The sequence below is a fragment of the Cardiocondyla obscurior genome, linkage group LG18, assembly GCF_019399895.1.
Source record: "Cardiocondyla obscurior isolate alpha-2009 linkage group LG18, Cobs3.1, whole genome shotgun sequence".
Taxonomy (NCBI): Eukaryota; Metazoa; Arthropoda; class Insecta; order Hymenoptera; family Formicidae; genus Cardiocondyla; species Cardiocondyla obscurior.
This window is the reverse complement of record NC_091881.1, coordinates 1371598-1392504: the sequence shown is the minus strand read 5'-3', so window position 1 is coordinate 1392504 and position 20907 is coordinate 1371598. Positions and strand designations below refer to the sequence as shown.

The following is a 20907-nucleotide window of genomic DNA, read 5'->3' as shown; positions in this document are numbered from 1 at the left end:
GTCGGAACGATTATAATCGAAATGGTCTTGAATATGCGGACGAAACCGAATGGTAAAAGGAGGATAGTTTGCAGTCCCGATATTGCACAGCACGTACCACTGCGCCATATCGTAGTGCACGCACCTTGGAACACGCGTTCGCTAAACGGTACGACGTAATCGGTTAAAAGAATTTCAAATAGCAACGTTTATCTATAATACGTACCGACGTGTTTACTCTAAAATGTTATATGTGATAGTCACGTAACGAACAATTTGCAATACTTTTGTATTATTAGTCTGCCGATTATTCGTCATTTTTATAAATTATTTCAGTGCGTAAATTAAAACTCAAAATATAAAATTAAGCCTCATCAGTTATTCATCTCGACTTTGTCCGCATAATCAAAGATCTATAAAATTTTGTTGCGAAAGTTGCGTTTTCTCGTTAATCTCTTTTTTTTCTTTTTTTTTTTTTTTTTTTAAGATACGACGTGTATAATTACTCTCGGTCATAACGAAATAAGTACATTGATTTTGCGGTGTCCTAGACTAGTTATAAAGAGGTGCGGAAAAAGAATCAGGAGAGAACCGACCGTAGTCAGTGGCTGCGACGGCGACGGTGGCAGCCCGATCTTGGTCTACTCGCACGCGAAACCCCACCTAAAACTCCCTTCACCTTCGGCGGCCGCGATCGGCGTGCGCGGGTACGCGTAAGAGGGGAAATTTTCAACGTCACCGTTTCGCGAACTCGAGAAGTTCGTTACCGTCGTGCGCAGCTTTCGTCGTACTTACCCGACAATAGTACTCACCGTCTAGGTAAAATCGGGGGACTTTGCCACCTACTACTTGCCTACTTCACCACCCGATCTCCATCTGCCACCTTTCCCTCTGTCTCTCTCTCTCTACCTGAGAAACTGCGTTCGCTACCACCGCCGCCGCAGCCGATCTGAAAAGGAGGTGAGCGCACGCGAGAGAGTACCATTGGGCAAAGAATTGGGGCAGGAGCCAATGGTAAGGAGCGCGAGGTGGAGCGATAGGTTTTAAATAGATGTGCAGGATCCGTACGTGGATACGAGAGGAAAAGTTGGCGGTGACTGATGTCGCGGTCACATCGCTGGGATTAAAATTCGGGTGATAAGATTGTGGGGGGCCAGTTGCGGCGGGTAGTAGCACAACCTGCCCGGCACTCACTGTCCGTTCATTGTGGTGGTAGTTTCCTACCCGAGGGATACATACGAGCCGCGGTGTGAAACGTACCGAGAGGAGTGACGGTCCTGCTGATAGAGCGGCGAGCACAAAGTACGTCTCAGTCGACGCTGAGCCAGCAGTGCGCTCAGCGGATTCGCTCGAGGCGGTAGAGAATCCTGAGAGAGTTGCCTACGATCCCGTTCTCTCTTTTCTCTAGTTCGGTTTCGTCGGTAAAAGAACGACTAATGAGGTCCTGCGGCGGCTACCGGGCATTCGTCGTCCTCGCGGCGGTGCTCGTTCACATGACCGGCACGTTCGCCAAACGCGATACGAACAAGCGCCAAACAGCCACCAGCGGTAAGTCTTCTTCGCTTTGATTCTCCAACTTTCTCTCTCTTTCTTTCGTTTCTCTCTTGCCTTCCGCTTTCGCCACTCGTTCATGTTCTTCTCTTTCGCCGTGTTCAACCCCCTTCCACTTTCATCAAGTTCGCGTGCCGTTGCTTGCAATCGGTCTTGCCGCTACTTCTCGTTCGTATGAGAATACTGTCGAATCAATGACGTATCTTCACTCCTTCTTTGCACTTTACTTTTTCTCAGGCGCTAAGCGTGTCTTTTGTTGAATTTTATACATTTTTTTTCTTGAGTTTACTTTAAAGATTATAATTTTTTTTATTTAAGTATTTTTTTTTTTTTTTTTTGAGCTTTTTGAGTTTAAAAAAAATATTTTTTTGTTCTATTAAGTAAGTTTAATCAAGATATAATTTAACTTTCTTTTCTCTTTTGCTCTTTCACTTTCGTTGCACTTTCTTTCTCTTCTCCTTTGTCTTCTATAATAATAATTAACTGCTTACACCGTGCGTCGTGATTATGCAGGTATTCAAGTAGCTTTCGGTTGCGTATTAATAAATAAAGTGAAGTGTTGAATTGTGCAAAATGCGTAGGAAGATAACGACAAACGCGCAAGTGAGTCACGGTGTTGTGTCTATCGAACGTCGGTTTAGGTGGCGAATTAAGTACCGAGGCACAATATAATAAAGAATACAATGAAGATATCGTAATCCGACGTAATACAGTGTGCATGTGATTTGCCGCAATAAAACTTTACGTATTTATTACCGTAGATCTTAACATGTCTATTAAATATCTTCGTAATTTTTTTTTTTTTTTTTTTTTAACAAAATACATATTTTTTAAATATCAAAAATCTTAAAAGAATAGAATTGAGGTTTATAATGTTACTATATAAAATATAAAAATAGATTCTGGCCAATTAAACGGGGGGATTAACTGTATTAATCAATTAATCAACTTTTCAATGTTATACGATTTCGTAAAATATGACAGTAATTTATGCTCTTCAGCATCTCAAAATTTTAATTTATTTTTATCTCGAAAGAGGTAATTACTACTAGAGGCAATTCTACCGAAATGGCAAAATGGCACGTGTGACACATAACGCTACACCGTTACGTTCATTAACTTCGCGAACTTACTTCTCCTTCGTTATTTAGATTGAGGAATTACGACGACATGGTTTCCAAGTTAAATAGTACTCGACATAGATTCTGTTGAAAATAGCGCTTCTGGAAGGATTCGGGTCGACGATCGATTTTCGAGCGATGCTTTACCTTTCTTAAGACCAATTATGCAGCATCATAACTGTAAAATGTAGCAGACGGCTATGATCGCTACCTATGAAAATAATTGCTGTAGTAATTGATTACAGTAAGCGTGACCAATCGCCTCACGTGAGTGGCAATTATTTTTTTAAATGGCTCTTCGCGTTCTGCCTGCGATTAACCGGCAGATAATTTTTTTTTTCTTATTTTATTTTATTTTTTTTTTCAATAATTTTTATATGAATGCTACACGTAGCTCTACTTTCGGTTTCTAACTCGACCAATCGCAAAGAATTCGACACACGTCCTATATAATATGAAACTAGATAGAGCATCGATACCTGCAGCCTTGCGCGACAATTGCAATTAACTGATAGAGATTGATGATGACGGAGAATGGTAGAGAGAAAGTAACAAGTTCTTGCGCGCATCTTTAGTAAGACATAAATTCCAACGCGTTTAATGTAGGGTGAAATGGCGACCATTGTGTTAATAGCACCGAGAAAATAGCATTTTTATATATTAGACATTTTTTTAAATAATTCTTATTTTAATGAGATTATTGCCATCTAGCAAATGTGACGAGAAAAGGGATACGGGTGCGCTTGATATTAATTAATGCTGAATAATTATCCATTTTTACACGTAAAGTTCCGGATGAATAACTTCGGTGCGAATTTTCGTTGCTCCGCGAATCTAGACTTAAAAATAAACGTGGGATTTTTTTTAATGCCTTTATTACTAGCTCCCAGACTTGGAAACATGTACCATGAACCTCTCGAATGCGTTTGATCGCTATCGGGGTCTTTGAGACAAGTTCGGCGCGTGGAATTGTAAGTGTTTTCTAGCATAGCGCCTTCGTCGTTGGCATTGCCACCAGAAATGGCTTTTCAACGAGCGACTGGCAGCATGCCAGTGCATATAACAGTTCACCGCTGACTAGCTAAGCAACTTGCTCACCTACATGCAGCAGCCGTTCACACGCTGCGAGATCCTTCCGCTCGTGCCTCATTATCGCGTTACATCTCCTACTAGTAAATTGTCAGTCCCCATGCCAAAATCGATTACGCAAGGTTCGATAAATATATTTAATTTTTAAGTACGAGCAGAGGTTAACATATTTTGCTTAATTTCCGTCATATATTTATTACATTAAATTTAGTTATATTTATTAAGTTCAATTATATAAATATCTCGAATAACCCATATGAAATTAATGCCTGTAACACATTTTGGGAATTAAAAAATACATTATTAAAAAAAAGCTATCATTAATATTACAACTAATTCGTAGAAAGCTGTTTGTAATGCGTTTTACTAACGTGTCGGTTTCGGAAAAAAAAAAAATAAAATAAACATTGCACAAGCTATTTAATTTGTCCGTAGTTAAATCTATGCTCGTACTTGATTATTCATTACAGAACGCCGGGAATTTGGAAATTCCCGTCACATTAACGTGAATCACCGTTGTCACTTGCAAATTAATTTCTAAGAATCAGTTTACGTAATGAAATACTACGGTATCGGGTAACATTTTAGATTTCACATGCATGTATTTTATAAATGCATTTCTATATGCGCATTTTTCCTCGATTTTCTAAGATTGTTGAAATTCAATTCCGAGATTCCCGTAGCTCTACGACGTAAAACGGCCTTAGACATGAAACCCAGCAGCGATAACCCAACAGCTGCTCGTAACTCGAACGGGGAAACGAGCCGTGAAACGATGACGATTCGAGACGAGTTAAAAACCAGTATTTTGTCTCGGAATCCGCGCGTGCGACGATGACGTGCGGTCACTCTTTTTCACGGGCAAACGAGCCTCGCGAAATACGCGCGTCACTGAACCCGGGGGACCGGTTCTTCTCTTTCTGTCTCTCCCCCTCATCTCTTCCTTCCCGCGTTTCTCCGAACACCGGACCAGCAGTATCATTACGGGTGGACGGGGATAACGGGCGTGTGGATGCGCGACGCAAGAATAAGATAGAAATCGCGGCTAAAGCCTCGAGTCCCGACCGATTTTCGCGCGTGACATCATTGCGATTGCTGTCGTCGAAATCGCTTGCTCTTCCGCAATCTATACGTCCGCCGGCGAATCTAGGTTAAAACTTCGTGTTCTCGTATCGCGATCCCCTAAGCACTCGAGATATTCCAAGCTTTTTTCTTCTTCTTCCGCGTCCTTATAGACTTGGTGCGTTTTCGTCGCGACGGTCGATCGCAATCACGGGTGAAACTGCCAAGAGCGAGCGTTGCCGCGGATACGTCACACGTACCTCGCGCTCGAGTCCAGTTTGCGTTCGGGAAAATCATTTCTAATGGATTTCAAATTGCGGATCTCCTCGCCGGTGCTGCGCGGACGGATCGATCGCCGATCGAGAGATCCGGTTGATCCCGAGGATAGATGCGGACGAGCGATTGAAAGTAACGCTTCACCAACGCGCGTTCGTGGCTCATTTAGTAATGCGATTGCACGTTTACCGGATAGTGAATGGTGCATCGGGCGATCGTTGCCGCGGTAATCATCACTGTCGAAATGATAGTCTAGGAAATTTCAATCTTTAACTGATCTATGTAATAAAATCGTAACATACACGCGTATAATTTGAGTTTAATAATTAGTATTGTTGGAAACTTTTCGTTTAGTGAGTTAACATGTTGCTTGTAATTTGTTACATACACTGGTGATATATTTATTTTACATTCTTGCAGTTAAAAGCAACATTAAAATTTTTTTTTTAATTGTAGCAAATTTTTTTTATAATTAGCGACATTTATTTATTTTTAATAACTTAAGAACTCGTCGTTTTTGATATGCGGCAAATGTATAGTAATTCATTGTACTAAACTGATTAACTGAGAAGTAATCTAGATAATTGGATAATAATGGAAAATAATTGCTTGACAAGATAGAGAGCAATAAATAATCGGCTAAATCATGAAGCAAACGTTTATTTCTCGTGTACTGTATTTGCCTGATAAATGAAGAAAATTCTTTTTAACAGTTAGAAAATTTTAGAAATGTATAACGCATATCAATTGTCTAAACTACAAGTTCTATCGATATTCGTTTCGATTTCGCCCATAACTCGTTCACATTTCTTAATGGTCGAACGACAATTAATAACTCGCTAATAAATGTAACTTTTTCTGCAATTAAAATCGCGACATTTATGTGTCAAAGTAATTCACATGAGTATTTTAATCTTCAGTTTAAGCGACATTAGATTAATCGATTGGATTTATGCAGATCTCGTTAACAAGATACGATCGGTTGAGCGCGATATTTATGACACTTCTGAACAATTTCTATGTAGAAATCGAATCGGCATAACGTCGAGAAAATTGCGATTAATAACGATTTTAGTTAAGCGCACTAGTGCGCATTCAGTGATGCATAAGTCATACAGAAATCGATAAAATTGCACACTTAATACTAATACATAAACAAGTTAAGTCGAGAAATCCTTTATATTTCGCGTTTTATTGTGCCGTTTGGCAAAATTTTGTACTTTATTATCCGATATATTTATGCACGTATTAGTATTAATGAAGAAGTTTCATTTTGGTTCCGCTACAATAATCATTTTAATGATTCACGCATTTTACGTTCCTGTTAGAAAGTCGTAAAAAAAAATATGTATCTCTGAACAAGAAACCGTTATTTTTCAGCTGCTTAAGTTTATTATAGCAATTGCGAATTTTATTGCCGCGTTATTGCAATGATTTTGACAGCCCTGTCTGCTCATCGTTGTCGGCAATCACGTTTGTTCGATTTTTGATAGGTAATTTTAAACAGTTTCTCTTGCATGTTAATATATAATTTATTTTATGACTCGATATATAATTTAAAATTTAATTTGCTTTTAATTAATACCACTAATACTTAGTGGTATTTTTATTCAGAATTTTCGTCGAGCTTTATACGTATCAATTATAGTTTATTTTTGGCACTACGTTCAAAGTTTGTAAGCTAAGAAACAAATAAATTGAAACCGATGATGCGAAAGAAAGGTCCTTAATTTTTGTCGGCGAGATGAAAAAGTTGGCAAGTAACGGTTTTTCGGAGAAAGTCCGCAGTATTAGGAAGGTAACGTCTCCAATCTCAAGTACCACGCGCGTGATTCTAGTTCCGCATCGGTGGCTGATTTCACCCCATTCACGGGTTTCTATACCTCGTGATTTTCATGCTTATTTGCATTTTTTAGAAGCTCCCAGTTGTGGTGAGCCGCAATAAGTTATTGTTCCAATACGATTAATTTATCTTTTTATTTAAAATACCCAGTGACTCTCTCGCAACGTTAATAAATCATTTCCGCACTAAAAAACAATTATGCGTGAAAAGAAACTTGTGCTAACTGCTTTTTATTATAAAAAGTTTAAAATTCATAAAATTTTAATTTACAAATTTTGCAGAAATGCATGAGAAACATAATACAGTTATAACAACTTTATTAAAATAAAGCATTAAACTGAAAATTCCTTAACATTAAACTTTTTGACACTCACATCATGCGCGAACATCGTCGAATTAGCAGGGCATAAAAGTTAGCAGTGCGTAATGTGTTATCCGTAGAAACCGGAGAAATTTCCGCGAAATTCTCGCCTCACGCTTTGTGAATCTATCTTTGTCTTGTCGACGGACAGTGGAAGTAATGCGTAAAAGAATCGAGAGTACCTAACGCTTTATCTCTTCGCTTTCCTTTTCCTCTTCGGCCGAGTCATAAACGCATGTTTGAAAACTTTCAAGGAATTCTCCGGTTTACACGACGACTTTGCGCTCGAATTCGCGTACGCTAAAAGGCATTTCCGGCGTGTGCAACGCCGCTGGTAAAAAGCATAACGCCGTTTTCTTGCATCCTGTTTCTCAAATTTTTTGCAATCACGGGATATCACTTTGTCGGAATGCATAATATATTTCGCGTAAAACAAAAAAAAAAAGTTTAAAAGCATAACGTCCGGTTATATAAATATACTAAATATTAAATAATTACTTGTTCGCGTTGGTAATTTCGATTTATCTGCTTCTTAGCTTACAGACTTTGAATGTATTAAAAATAATTATCAAAAATTACTTTGATTTAGCAACTTTTTTGTACATTTTTTTATATTCTTAATTAATTATTTGTGCAATTTTTATTTTTTTTTTTTACGAACGTGATATTCAGCGAAATATCATTTCACTGAATTGTTCTCGGTCAATTTAATTTGTATACGTCAGAATGATGGATAGTCGTTAACGAGATGCAGTCATATATATATCTGCCGTGATAATTGCGAGCGAGATAAATGCAAACTCATTGTAATGTACAAATGTGTACATCTTGGGAATCGTTAGTTTGCAATTAGGCGTAATGCACGGAGGGATAAAATGTACGTACTTGTTATGCCAACGTATCTAAGCCGACGAATACTGAAAGGAATTGGTTTACTACGAGCTGCACGCGAAAGGCGTGCCTCAGACGGAACTTCGAAGTTAAAGGCGTCGAAGCTGAACGGAACGTGGTCCAAAGCGAGGGGCATAGTACGAAACGTGAAACGTGATTACGTGCCTCTAGCAATGATCTCTGAGTTTAAACGAAAGGTCTCCCGAACAAGCAACAGTTCAATCTTCTCGTTCTGCAGCCTCGATTGGCCTTCTCGCCGTGCGATACGTTTCTTGCGATTCATTCAAGCGCAACATCTCGAAACGCGTAACAATATTTATGACTGTTGCTAAAAATAGAATATAAAACTATTATTAACGAGCAGTTTGGTATTCCGCGATGTTAGAAAGCCACGGAATAAACCCCTTCGAGATTAATCGAATTTAAGACGACGAGTGATAAAAGTCCGGTTATCACTCAAGAATTTTTCGCGAGACGCAGCGGCGTAAACTGCTGTAGAGAGAAAGATCACCTTGAGCCTTCGACTGCGATCGGGGTAAAAGCGAAAGGCAGTTTCGCGCCATGCACCGTTCGACCCGCGATAAAAACGTACCGATAGCTAACCGGACAAAGAGGCAATGCCATTAACTGCACCGTGAGAACAGGTGATACGGAGTTCGTGACAATAGCCACGAGAATCCGCGGTGGCTGTCTTTGGTATGTGAGTGAAATTATTATAAACTTTACCCGTCACCGTAGCAGAAGAGTTCTCTGCACCGTGTCAGATTCGCTCAGCCGCAATAATCAACGGTTAGTAACTCTGATCCAACATTGATTACCGTTTTCTTAATCAGAAGTCAGTTATAAATTTATTAGCACCTCAAGCGTGCCAGCAACAACGCTACCATGGCATTTAAATCGACGTGAAATCAGTAATAATGTTATTATCATCAGTGTTACGAAATATTTTACAAGGCAATTAAATTCATTACACTTATTATCGCAGTATTCCATGGCACGTGTCTTTTAATACTAGCGGCGTAGCGTAAAAATTTAAATGCCAATGCGTTGTACCTAAAAAAAATTATTCATTTTGACTGCTAAATATAATATTTCCTTATTGAAAAATCGTACCAAAATTTAATTAATGTTAAAATAAAAAATAATACATTACAAAGCCCGTGATGAATTTTTTTAATAACGAGAAAACGAATTTTGAAACTCACGCGGTGAGTAACACGTGGAAGATTCGCACTTTTCGTGATTTTTCGCTTGGAAAATTTTAAAAAGAATAAAGAAGTCTCTCGAAATCTCGGGCCAATTAAATATTATGCCATCTTTGTCATTTATCCGTTCGTGAAACCTTAAAAAAAACGCACGAATTCCGTCTTCTCGCTAATTAACAGTCAGTCAAACCGCGCGGTGATGCTGGGAATAATACGGTCCTACGAGCAGTAAGCTCTCGTGGTACTTGCCTCATTTCCTGCATTTAATGGGATACCATTCGTATGAGTTGCACCATACGCTGCCACACCGGGTGCTATAATATCGCGCGTGCAATCCGTGAGCGCGATATGTGCGTCCGGGCTTCGATGCAACGCGGCTCGCACGACTCGCCGCGACATTTCGTTCGTTTCATTACTTTTTTGCACGCCACGATCTTCCTAGACTTGCGAAACCGTGCCACTTTTTGCATGGGACATTTGCCAACGTCTCTGACAATGAGCTTGTTGTTACGTGTAGCCGGTACACCCGCAACGATTACTTAACTTTAGGAGATGAATCGACGCTCTACGTTTGCGAAAAAAAATATATCTTTTTTTTTTTTTTTACGTTTAATCTGCTTAATGGCGTAAATCAAATTTAAAAGGTTTCAAGTAAGTCGACGCGACCTGCGCTACATGCGGAGAGCATATCCTGAAATTCATATAATTTTCCGGCATAATTGGCGAACGTGTTTTCCTAGCTTGCTTCGTCGCACTAGAACAATGCACATACTGCTGCCTACGCTTGCTTACGATACGTGCGTTCCTCGTTCCATCGAGAGAGTACTTAAAGTGTACAATACGATAACTATCTCTATCGCGTAATATAATTTTGTGATATTAGTTCATATAAGAATTCATTCATATATAAAGGAATTCGATTGAGAGAAGGAGTGTCCAGAAAAATACCGTTCATATTTAAATAAAATGTTATTTGTTAGCTGTTCTTAATTCGTCTAAATTTTTAATTAAACTTGCTTGAAAATAATCAAGTCGCGATCGAAAAATATATTACCGTCACATCAATCTCTGATTTAATTATTAAAAATGCGAGAGAGAGAACAATAAAATTGAAAAGCCTATCGAGGCTTTCTTGAAAGTTTACATATTTTCCTCAGATCGGTGTAAGAATTGAGCCGCGGAAAGCGAGCGTTCGCAGCGTGGAGTGACGGTGAAATTCGTCCCTAATATACCGATCAGTCGTGACGAGGCAGAAAGCGAAAACCACTTATCCCGGTGAGGTTTATTGTCTGTGGCGGCACCCACACTGTCTGGGAGCGGGAAGCCGCTTTTTGCCGGCTGGCATCCTCCGCAGGAATAGAGGAGCGTGTAAAGCGTGGCGACGGTGCGACGAAGTCGGGAAAGTGTCGACCTCGATCACTGCCATAATCTAACATAAGCCCCACTTTACCACACCCTGCCCGCGGCTGCACTCCACATCTTCTGTAATTCACGCTGATATGTCAAAGTGCAATCGGTTCTCTAACTGCGTTCAGACCGGTGTAATCAACGATTCTTTACGCGTTACATTTCAATTGAAACACAAAGTATAAACGCAGACGACGAGGGATCGCGCGGCGTTAGTCAGGTCTTGGAAAAATTGTTTTTTTTTTTTTTTTTACCGCAAACGATTTCTTACTTCTATCGAATTAAGAAAATAAAATTAGGGAAGTTATTGATTTTAATATTTTTGCAGTCGCCCGTTTGTGTTTAAAGTAAAGTAACATAAATCAAGTTTAAAAAAAAATTAATTGATATCTCGAAAGATTTAAATATCTGTAATTATAACTGTATGATATATATTAATTATCATTAACCGTATTACGTAGAAATATAAATTTTAATTGTGTTCCATTGCAATATAATGATATTTTTGTAGGCAGCCAACAGCTACGTAACTGTTCTTATAAAAAGATAAACGAGTTTAACACCCCGATAATGTAACAGCGTGATTAGATCACTTTCAAATCCCATTCAGTATATCTATATACATATATCAAACTATAAGTTCGCTCCAATTTGTTTGATAATTCAATTATCTATTATACGATGTATTGTGGTTACTTTACTATTTCTAAACGCAAGCAGATTGGCAAGAATTGCAGGAATTTTTTTTTTATTTTGTTGAATTCTCTCTCCAGTATATAGGTAAGTTTCAGTACTTTCTTTCTCGAATCATCAAATAAAGTCATTAAATTCGATAAAGATTGAAAATGTTGTGTGTTCGACGGAGTTTATTGCATTTTAACGGTGGAATTTCGTCTTTAATGATCGTAAATATATTCGGAGATAAGGTCTTTCACTAACTAGCGTTGAAAATATATTGTCTAAATTTCCGCTGAAACACGTCAGCTCTGACTCGTTTGAAATGCTTCGAATCTCTCTTTTTTTTTACACTATAAAATCAACAATTTTGAATAAAATTTATCAATCAAAATCTAAATAAAATAATAAAAATATTATTTTCTCGAGTAAAAAATGTTTTATATAATACACTCCAGGAAACGTGAACTCACGAATAGTGCGAATAAAAAATGGGCGGGAAAGGAAAACGTGTCACACGCTATGCAACTCACGATCGTTTGCTCTATTCTGCTTCAAGAATGAATGTGTTATGAATCGGGCACACGCAACGAGTCCCGTTGTGGTTGCTCATATATTTAGATGAGAAACTTTGCCGTAAAGAACGCGTGAGCTCGTGAGAATTTTTGTAGAATAATTACGCTGTAAAAAGTCTCTTATTGAGCATATAATATTGTTTTGGCCACGCAAGTTGCACTCACGACCAAATTTCGTAACATCTCAGCATGCAACATTTAATAAACCCACTACAATTATTTAAGTAAAAACTATAAAAATTAGAAGAAAAAAAAAAAATTAACGGTTGTTGAAAATATCTTTTAAATTTTACATTTTAAAAAATAATTAAGAACTTTTTTTATAGAAACTAGAATGTAGAATACTTTCATCACGTCTTCACATCCTTGTACGTCGCGTTAAGAGACCCATGTTCCTTTAATTAGACCCGTGCGTTTACAAGAGGCATCGTTAGTTCCGACTTGTGCCCGAATGCTCCAGATGCGCGACGCGTTTTGACGTGTCGTAAATCCCTGGTCCGTCCTCCGGGTCCGGACGCGATCTAGATATCCGTAATACTGATTATTACGTCTACGTCGCGCACAGTGACACAGCGAAACGCGACGTTCTTGCAGCCGGGACAATGCTCTAAGTAGTATAAGCGACTTAGGGAGCTTTCTCGAGTGGAACCTTCATACATCCGTTTGAGGATCGCATAGGAAAGCGGCGAAACTGGGACTCGACGAAAATAATAAATTTAAATGTGATGTTTTTTTTTTTACCGGAATTCGATGTTCTTATTTTGGCAGCGAAGGTAACGGAGTAAAATTTAGGGCCATTGGATTTTGATCACAAATTTCTCATCTAAAGACCATATTTTTTTAATACTTTTACTACCGAAAGTATCTCGTAGTATCGTTAATATTTTACAGAAAAAAAAGTAGAAGAAAAGAGAAGAAAGTAGAAGAAAAGAGAAGAGAATTCTATCAGTACAAGATGTACCTATTAACGCTAGCATTTTATTAATTCTAGGTATCATGCACTAATCTTTGAATAATGATACTTCATTTTTTACTACTCTCTAAAACGATATATTCACGTACAATTCGAAAGTAAAATTAAAATAATTATCAATAATGAAAAATATTAACAATTATTTAAGAGATACCGGATGATTCTGATTGAAAGTCTTTGAATTTCATTGAGATAATGTACTATTCGTAACGTCAAAAGCTTATTTCTGCTTTAAAAAGACAGATTAGTAAAAAAAAAGGGGGAAGGGGAGAATTTCGTAAAGAAAAGAAAGAATGCATACAGTTAAAGTTTCTCTTTTCCACGTATCACGGTTCATAGTAGACGCGTTGTACCTCTGGACCCTGAATACCCAACACTTTGAGCATTTCGATGGTTAATTGCTTCGAGCATTAAATTCCAAATGAATCAGTGACGTCGCTATTCACTATGTCCGATTGTTGGCTCCGCAATGTACCAGCAAGCACATGTCGTGAATTGCATTTCACCGGAGGTGATTATTCCTCCTCGGAGATGCGCGCCGGACATAGGAGCCCGAGTGAAATCTCTCTTATCGCACGCGACTACACGCATTGACGATGAGCGCGAGCGCGACTTTTTATCGCTCACGTAGTCCATTAAACTGACGCATCAGCTTTCCTCTTTTGGCCGGCGAGGATTGCGGACGAAGATATCACTCTTCCTTCCCTCGTAAACAACATGAAAGTGATACGAATGAAACTATTACTACCGGGTACCGGTTTGTTATCCCGGAACGAAATACGAACAGCATAAAAAAAGTCAAATTGTAAAACAAGACATTTTTATCGTATTGCAATTTTTTTCCAACTCTTATTTTTCTCTAAATTTGTAGTTTAATTGGCTTTTAATTGGTAAACGTCGCGATTATTGAATGTAATTTTGACTGTTGCGTTTATAAGTAATTTTGATAAACGATACGAAAAAGTACTCGAGTATAAATATTTCGCATTACTCGTATAAACCATTCCAATTTCTTTTAATGACGTCCACTGCTCTTTATTACCATTAACGACTTAAAGCGTACAATATTTTGATTAGCATAAAAACTTGACTGAAGTGACCGAAAGGTGTAGTAGAAAATGATTTATGGTACACGCAAAATCCATCTCACCTCACCAAGAATTTTTAGTTGAGTTGACAACACATCCATAGTGAATATCGTACACTTAAAAGATTTTATACATAGCTATTAATCATCAACACTTGACCAACTAAAATGCACTTCCGTGATGATAATTACCCACGGTACGCGTTAAACATTACGAGCCAATTTTTGAGGTGAACGTACTATAATTTTCTTGATCGTTTAGAGAAAATTACTCAACAATAATATTTTGCTACTGATCTGAATTTTTGAGCTATCCTTTGCAGTCATTTTTCATGTTATTTCTTACGCAGTAAGCATGTCGTATATTCAGAGCACTAATTAGAATCACGAAAAAAAAAGTAACGTAATTCGATTTAATTCTATAAGCCTGTTAAAAAAAGAAAAAAACCGACAAAACGAGCTAGCATACATGTACAAGTTAATTATATCAATATAATTACTATGGTTATCTCATTTTTCATCAGTAAATGTAGAAGGGAGAGCACCGGCTTTTGCAGCACGTGCTCGTGAGTTTTCACGGCGATGCGTTTCACTGATTTATTGCAGGCAGCGAAACAGGATTATCTCGTTGAAGAGAAGAGAAACTGATACGCAAATACATTCTCTATATTTCTTGCAACGTAATAATAAAAAAAATGAAAAGAAAGAAATAAGAAATAATAATGACACTGAATTAGTGTGAACTTGAACGAAATACAGTTTCGTATGAGTAATTTAAATAATCTCGAAAAAAATACAATATATTTGTAAGAAATGGAATACATTTTTACTTTAGTTTCAATCAATTTTTACATTTTATATTAATAAAAAAATAAGAACCTTTAAAAACGCGAAATCAATTTGTGCTGCATATTGAAAATTTACAAGCGTTCAATCTGGCGTCGCTTTTCAACGGCGCTCAACATCGTGAAATTATAAAAATAAAGGTAATCGAAATTTCCAATTAATTACAGACATATTGAAAACGTACAAGCATTTTATATAATTTATAATCGCCTGTGATATTGAAATGGAAAGTTTTCTTTTTCATGAAATTTGTGCGTTCACCTGTCATGCGATTATCTACTTTACGCGCGAGTAAACACGTGCTGTAGTGACCGGTATCGTTTTTGTGGCGATCGCGTTGCATTCGCAGTGATTCATGCCGCACAATGAACCAGTTGTGTCTTAATGAATAGGAATTAGCTGAGAATGGCAAAAGTCGACTTTTCCCAGGTTTAATCTTGGCTCATGCTAATCGCCGCACAATAGTTCTCGGAGCTTAGCACGAGCTGTGGCCAGTGCTCGCGAAATCAACCTCCGTATTCGTGATAATATAATACGCAAATAAACGCTAATAAATTTAATCTCTCTCGCGTGAGGTCGATGAAAAAAAAAGAAAAAAAAATTTAGAACGTTGCATAATCAGATAAGAAGCTACCGATATTATTTAAACTGATATGCGATAATGGATTTCTCTTATTATTGCCGCGGCAAGGTAAATGACGCGAGGCGAGAGATTGTAATCCATATACATGTGCCCATGTTATGAGCTCTACGTTCAAAGCGTTTCAATTTTGTTAACTAAACCGAGTTAATTTACATTAATTATAATTAAGCATTTAACTACAAACAAGTTAGTTCATCAATATAATATTACGTATTAATATTATTCTTTTGCAAATAATTATTAAACAGTAATGCGTATTGAACATTCTCTGTAGCAACTATTTACCAAGCGAAATGTGCATGTACTTACTAATGGGTCATAAGAGAAATTTTAATTATATTCCGTTTATTGTTTATGCAAAAAGATATGCTTGCCTATTATTTTTTTTCTAATTTTTCTTACTATTCTGCACAGCTTCTTTACTGTACTTTCTACTTGTCCGGCAAGTATACTGTTTCGTGGGAGATCCTGCTCGGCAAATTTTAATACACGTCGCACATTACCGTTGCGTTTCGCTGTTGAACTAATCGCGCTATTATGCGCATCATTTCTTTGCCACTACTAATGGAGACATAGTAGAACCAATTTCGCGAGGTCCCGCGTCACGTCAATTAGATATCAGATTGATGGCCTGCGGGCTAAATCTCTTTCCCAATTAGGCAACTGATCGATATCAGTATAATCTTGTCCCTTCGGAATGTTTAAGTTTGCATTACGATAATCGGTATCACTCATATAATCAGTCTAAATAATCTAATATAACTGTACAAATAAGTCAACGGCATAAATTTAAAGAAGATTAATGTAAAGTAATTATACAGGACATTTTACGGAGCTTTGTATGCTTAATATGTAGAAAAAGAAATCGCGAATTAGTATGCACCTCACATGAATGACAGTATAAATCGTGCACAGTCAGCAGAAATTTTGGTATAACGATGTAGTACACGTTTAACATTACATCCATGACACGCGCAAAATTCCAGTTTTTCTGTTTCGGCTATGAGGCATCTAATCTTATTTGTTAAAATTTTATTATACAAATATATATACGTATTTATAAGCGAATAAATTAAAATATCGATAAAATATCAATTTCAAAGCGGTTATAGAACAGAAAACTGTAAACGATTAAATCGGCGTTACTTAATGGAGCGCCGATAGTTACACAGTAATCTTCCTAAGAGATCTCGTTATTGTGTCAATACGTATCTGCAATCGCTATTATTCTGTAGTGAACTAACAGCAAGTGCAACCGGTGTACGTTAAAGGTCGTGTAATAGAAAATGAAGGGGCCTGGCATAATAGGGCCAGACAGAGAGATTATGACTAGCACGACTGTACGATGACAATAAGAACTAGCGAGAGGCTCCGACAAGAATCTTTGTACGATCTTACGATTTGTAAGATGTCGGATCTTTCATATTTCTCTAAAATTATCTCAACGCGATAATTCTCGGTAGACGTAAAAAGCTGTAAAAAAAAAAAAAAAAAAAAAGAAGAAGAAGAGAAAGTAGTGAAAAAATTATGTCACGTTAATATATCAAGCGTAATGGAAAAATGTGCGAATTATCACAAGTATGTCGCAGTCATAAAACGTTAGCGGTGGCTACTTGGATTAATCATTCGATTTTACAGTGACACAACGTATCGGTTTAATGAAGTCGTTGGATATGTAATAACGCTATTACCAGAGATGGGAAATTAGATGATAGAAACTTGTCGAGAATGTCCGATCTATTATTCGATAATTATTTGCATAAATTAATCGTTAAAAAAAGAAAGAATCTGTTTCTATTTACGAAGTTATCATGTAAACGCTATTTACACAAAATCTCAAAAATAACTAAAAAGTGTTATGATAAATGACAGCATGTGCAGTGCTGCTACTTTTTGACAGTGATAAATTGTGTTTCATGTAGGTCGAGCGTGTTTATCTTGAAGTTTCTAAAACACGATAATAGCTAATAGTCAAGTTATAAAATTATTTAAAAAAAAAGAGTTATAAAAATTATAACGTGTGAAAGTATTTATAAACTGTACATATTCTCATGCATATATTACAATATTAAAATAATATGTATTATAGCATTTAATCCTTTGTTGCACGTTACCGGCAAACGATCTATTTAAGTTTCATAAACTAAGGCTGGCTACCTACACAAACTTTCCTCTCATTATCCATTTAGTATCACATTATGAATGGAAATAAGAAATCAAAGTAGTAATTGAATCGAATCATTAATTAAATCCAATTATCTTCGTTTAAATCGTGACCAGATTTACGGTACGCGAAATAACGATCAATATAAATATCCTCTAGCTGATTTTTCCCCGTTTCCGGTTGCGACTGGATTGCATCGTAAAAACGACATCGGACAGTATAAGAGATTTATGTGCGTTCGCCTCAAATAAGCACCTTGGGTACAAGAATCTTTTCTATAATAATTGTTAATTTTTGGAATTCATGATATACGGTTTTTTTTTTTTCTGCGTGTACGATGGAAACTTTCTCGAGCTATAATCAAAAACAGATTTATAAACAGTCATACGCAAAGTCTTTGAAACGTTAACCTTTGAATTACAAACTTTCCACAGCCCCAGAATTTATCGAAAGAGAATACGCGATGTTCTCGAGTACTTATATCTCGCACATCTCTCAAAAAAAAAAAAAATCTGTGAGAAGTTATAAAGTATTCGCCTCACGTATTTCTGCAAGATTCCCGATATTCGTATCTTTCACAAGTCAATACCTTTTCAGTTGCGACGTATATCGTCACAAGCTGTTTGCCGACTCATCGTAAACCGTTAAGGATACATCAAAAGCTAGTTGCAGCACTACGAAAAAAAACTTACCACCTATATAACGTACTACAAATCATCTCAGTCCGCAAATATTCGCGTACGAAGCGAACTCGTGGTTTCCAAATTGGTCGAAGAATCTGTGATTTAAATTAATAAAATGTCCCTATTCATTTTTTTTTCTTGCGTCAATGAAATCGATGTCTTTTTTATCAACGGTTGTATCGTCATTTAATATATTTTTTAAGTATTATAACAAAAAATAATATTAAACATTATAGTGCGCACATATTTAATTTGTCATAAACACACAAATCGGCAATTAACGATTCTACGATGTATAACTGGCAATCATACTTGCAAACGATTACAAGCGCAACGCATCTTTGTGATCGGTGCAGGACGAGCGCGGGCCAAGGTTTCTAATTAGTAGGTCGCGGAGAAAGGAGTCACTAATCACAGGACTCCGTTAATTAGCTTAATTGCTTCGAGCCTGGCGCTCTTTCACGCGCATCCCTACAAAGGGAGCGTTGGCCGTTGCGTCAATATACGTTCGTCCAAATCATTATTATACATGACGTACCGAGATCTTTGATGTTACTTCCGGTCTAATACGATTAAAATAAAGTCGAACAGAAAATGAAACGTCAGATATAATTCTTCAGCAAGCTGTTAGAAAACATTATTCCAGACTTTCTTTTTTTTTTTATTTCTTTCTTAAGCTTTTTAAAAATTAATTCTATTTTAAAATTACTTTTTAATATTGCGTTTGAAGTAAAATGAAATCGAATATTGTGTTATATATGTTATCAAAGTTTTTTCTTTATTCACAGCGTGTTTATTAATTTATTTGTTCATATTTTTTTTTTAAATTTCTGCTTATATATTTTTTTTGTCTCTTTTGCCGAGAGTTTAAAGTTAAATGACCCTGTCGGTTCTTCTTTACGTAACGTTCGCGCTCCGGGCGGGCCATTAAGTCGGCGTTAAACGAGATGAAGCCGAAGTACCTTGAACGCGTGCACTTGACATTGGGCGAGACCGTCGGCGCGCCCGATGTACGGCCTTACGAAACTAACCCGGTGGCTTTCCTGCCGGTCGTTGACTGCTTAATGCCATCCTCTCTTTAACGGCCAAAGAACGGCGGTACCGTACAGCAAGGTCGAAACATGCCGCCGCTTTTTTTTTATTACGCTCGCGCACACTGAATCATTCATTTATTGTAATGAAACTATCAATCATTTGCATTCGGATGCATCAGCCATTAAAAGCCTAAGTTATCTTTTAAAAACTATCCATACGAAAATGCACCAAGTTCCGCAAAATCGTAGCACGTTGAATATAAAATAATTAAACCTCGAGATTGTATTTTACAAAGGCACGATTTCAAGAAGTAGAGACTTTGCGAGTAAATTTCAACGTGAATCTCATTATTAATTGATTATCTAAAGACCGCAGCAATACGTGTACTCCCGATTTGCAAAAGCGAAGGCGAAAGGTAATTTCGCCGGTGAAAACATTGCGGATGCAAACGTGAAGAGGAAGTTCAGATCTCCGTGCGCGAAACAGACCGACCACTCTCTATTTCCGAAGCAGCTGTCTCAAACAGGCATCAGCCATCGAAAACTGTGTCACGCTTTCTGCGTTACTTTGCCGACGTTCAGACAATCGGTCAAATTGAAGCAAAATGAATTTTATTTGGGCGACTGACCGATCGCTGCTTCGGGCGACTGTTACAAACAGGACTCGTCTTTTTAAATGAAATCTTTCACAGACGGATTAACTCGTTTAAAAAACGACTCACTTTCAAGTCTCGCAAAATAGTCTTTTCTTTTTTTTCTTTTTTTTTTTTTTGCATGAATACAATCTGACAGTTTTGAAATAACGATGAGTAACTGTATCATGTGACTTACTGAACTTAATTAAAAAACGACAGAATGTGAAAAATGTTTTCTTCCGCGGATTTAAATCGCTCGTAGGCAGTCCATCAAATGCAATCTGATCGTAATAAAAAGAATTACGCTTCCGTGTGCACTAGTTAAACTCGAGTAACTTTACTGATAGCTACTATGAAGACGATCCTTCGTACTCGTGAGTTGAACAGATGATAAATGAGTTCATATAATGGTACATCGGCTGCGAAAGGGCAAACTCCTCTAATTAATATATCGATTTAAAAAATGTATGACAGTACGTCGAAAGAACCGATTAATTGAGCACGCGTTACGAATTCTTATATAGTTATCATATCATATTACATAAAAGCTTAAAACGTGTTCAGCATTTTTATAACATGTAAAACTTAACCGGTTAAGTGACGTATTTCCTCGAGAGAGTCGAATCGTACTTCGGCTCGCAAAAAAGTTTCGATCAATTACGTGATTGTCCAAGAAAAATTCTGATGACGCCAGCAATCGTATCAATCGGCTTCGCGTAATTTGTCGCTGCGCGCAAGTTTCCATTACGTAAAGTCTTACCCGGACAATGTAATCATTATTATGAAATTACAAATTTCCCCCCTTCG

At 37.3% G+C, this 20907-nt stretch overlaps 1 protein-coding gene across 1 annotated transcript in view; it reads left to right on the top strand.

Moving 5' to 3' along the window:
• The first annotated feature begins 470 nt into the window (after positions 1-470).
• The window catches only part of LOC139109712 (uncharacterized), a 37656-nt gene continuing 17219 nt past the window's right edge, over positions 471-20907 (top strand). The window contains exon 1 of the mRNA XM_070668993.1: positions 471-1527. Within this exon, the coding sequence (XP_070525094.1) occupies positions 1416-1527 (112 nt within the window). The 5' untranslated portion in view covers positions 471-1415. The remainder of the gene's footprint in view (positions 1528-20907) is intronic.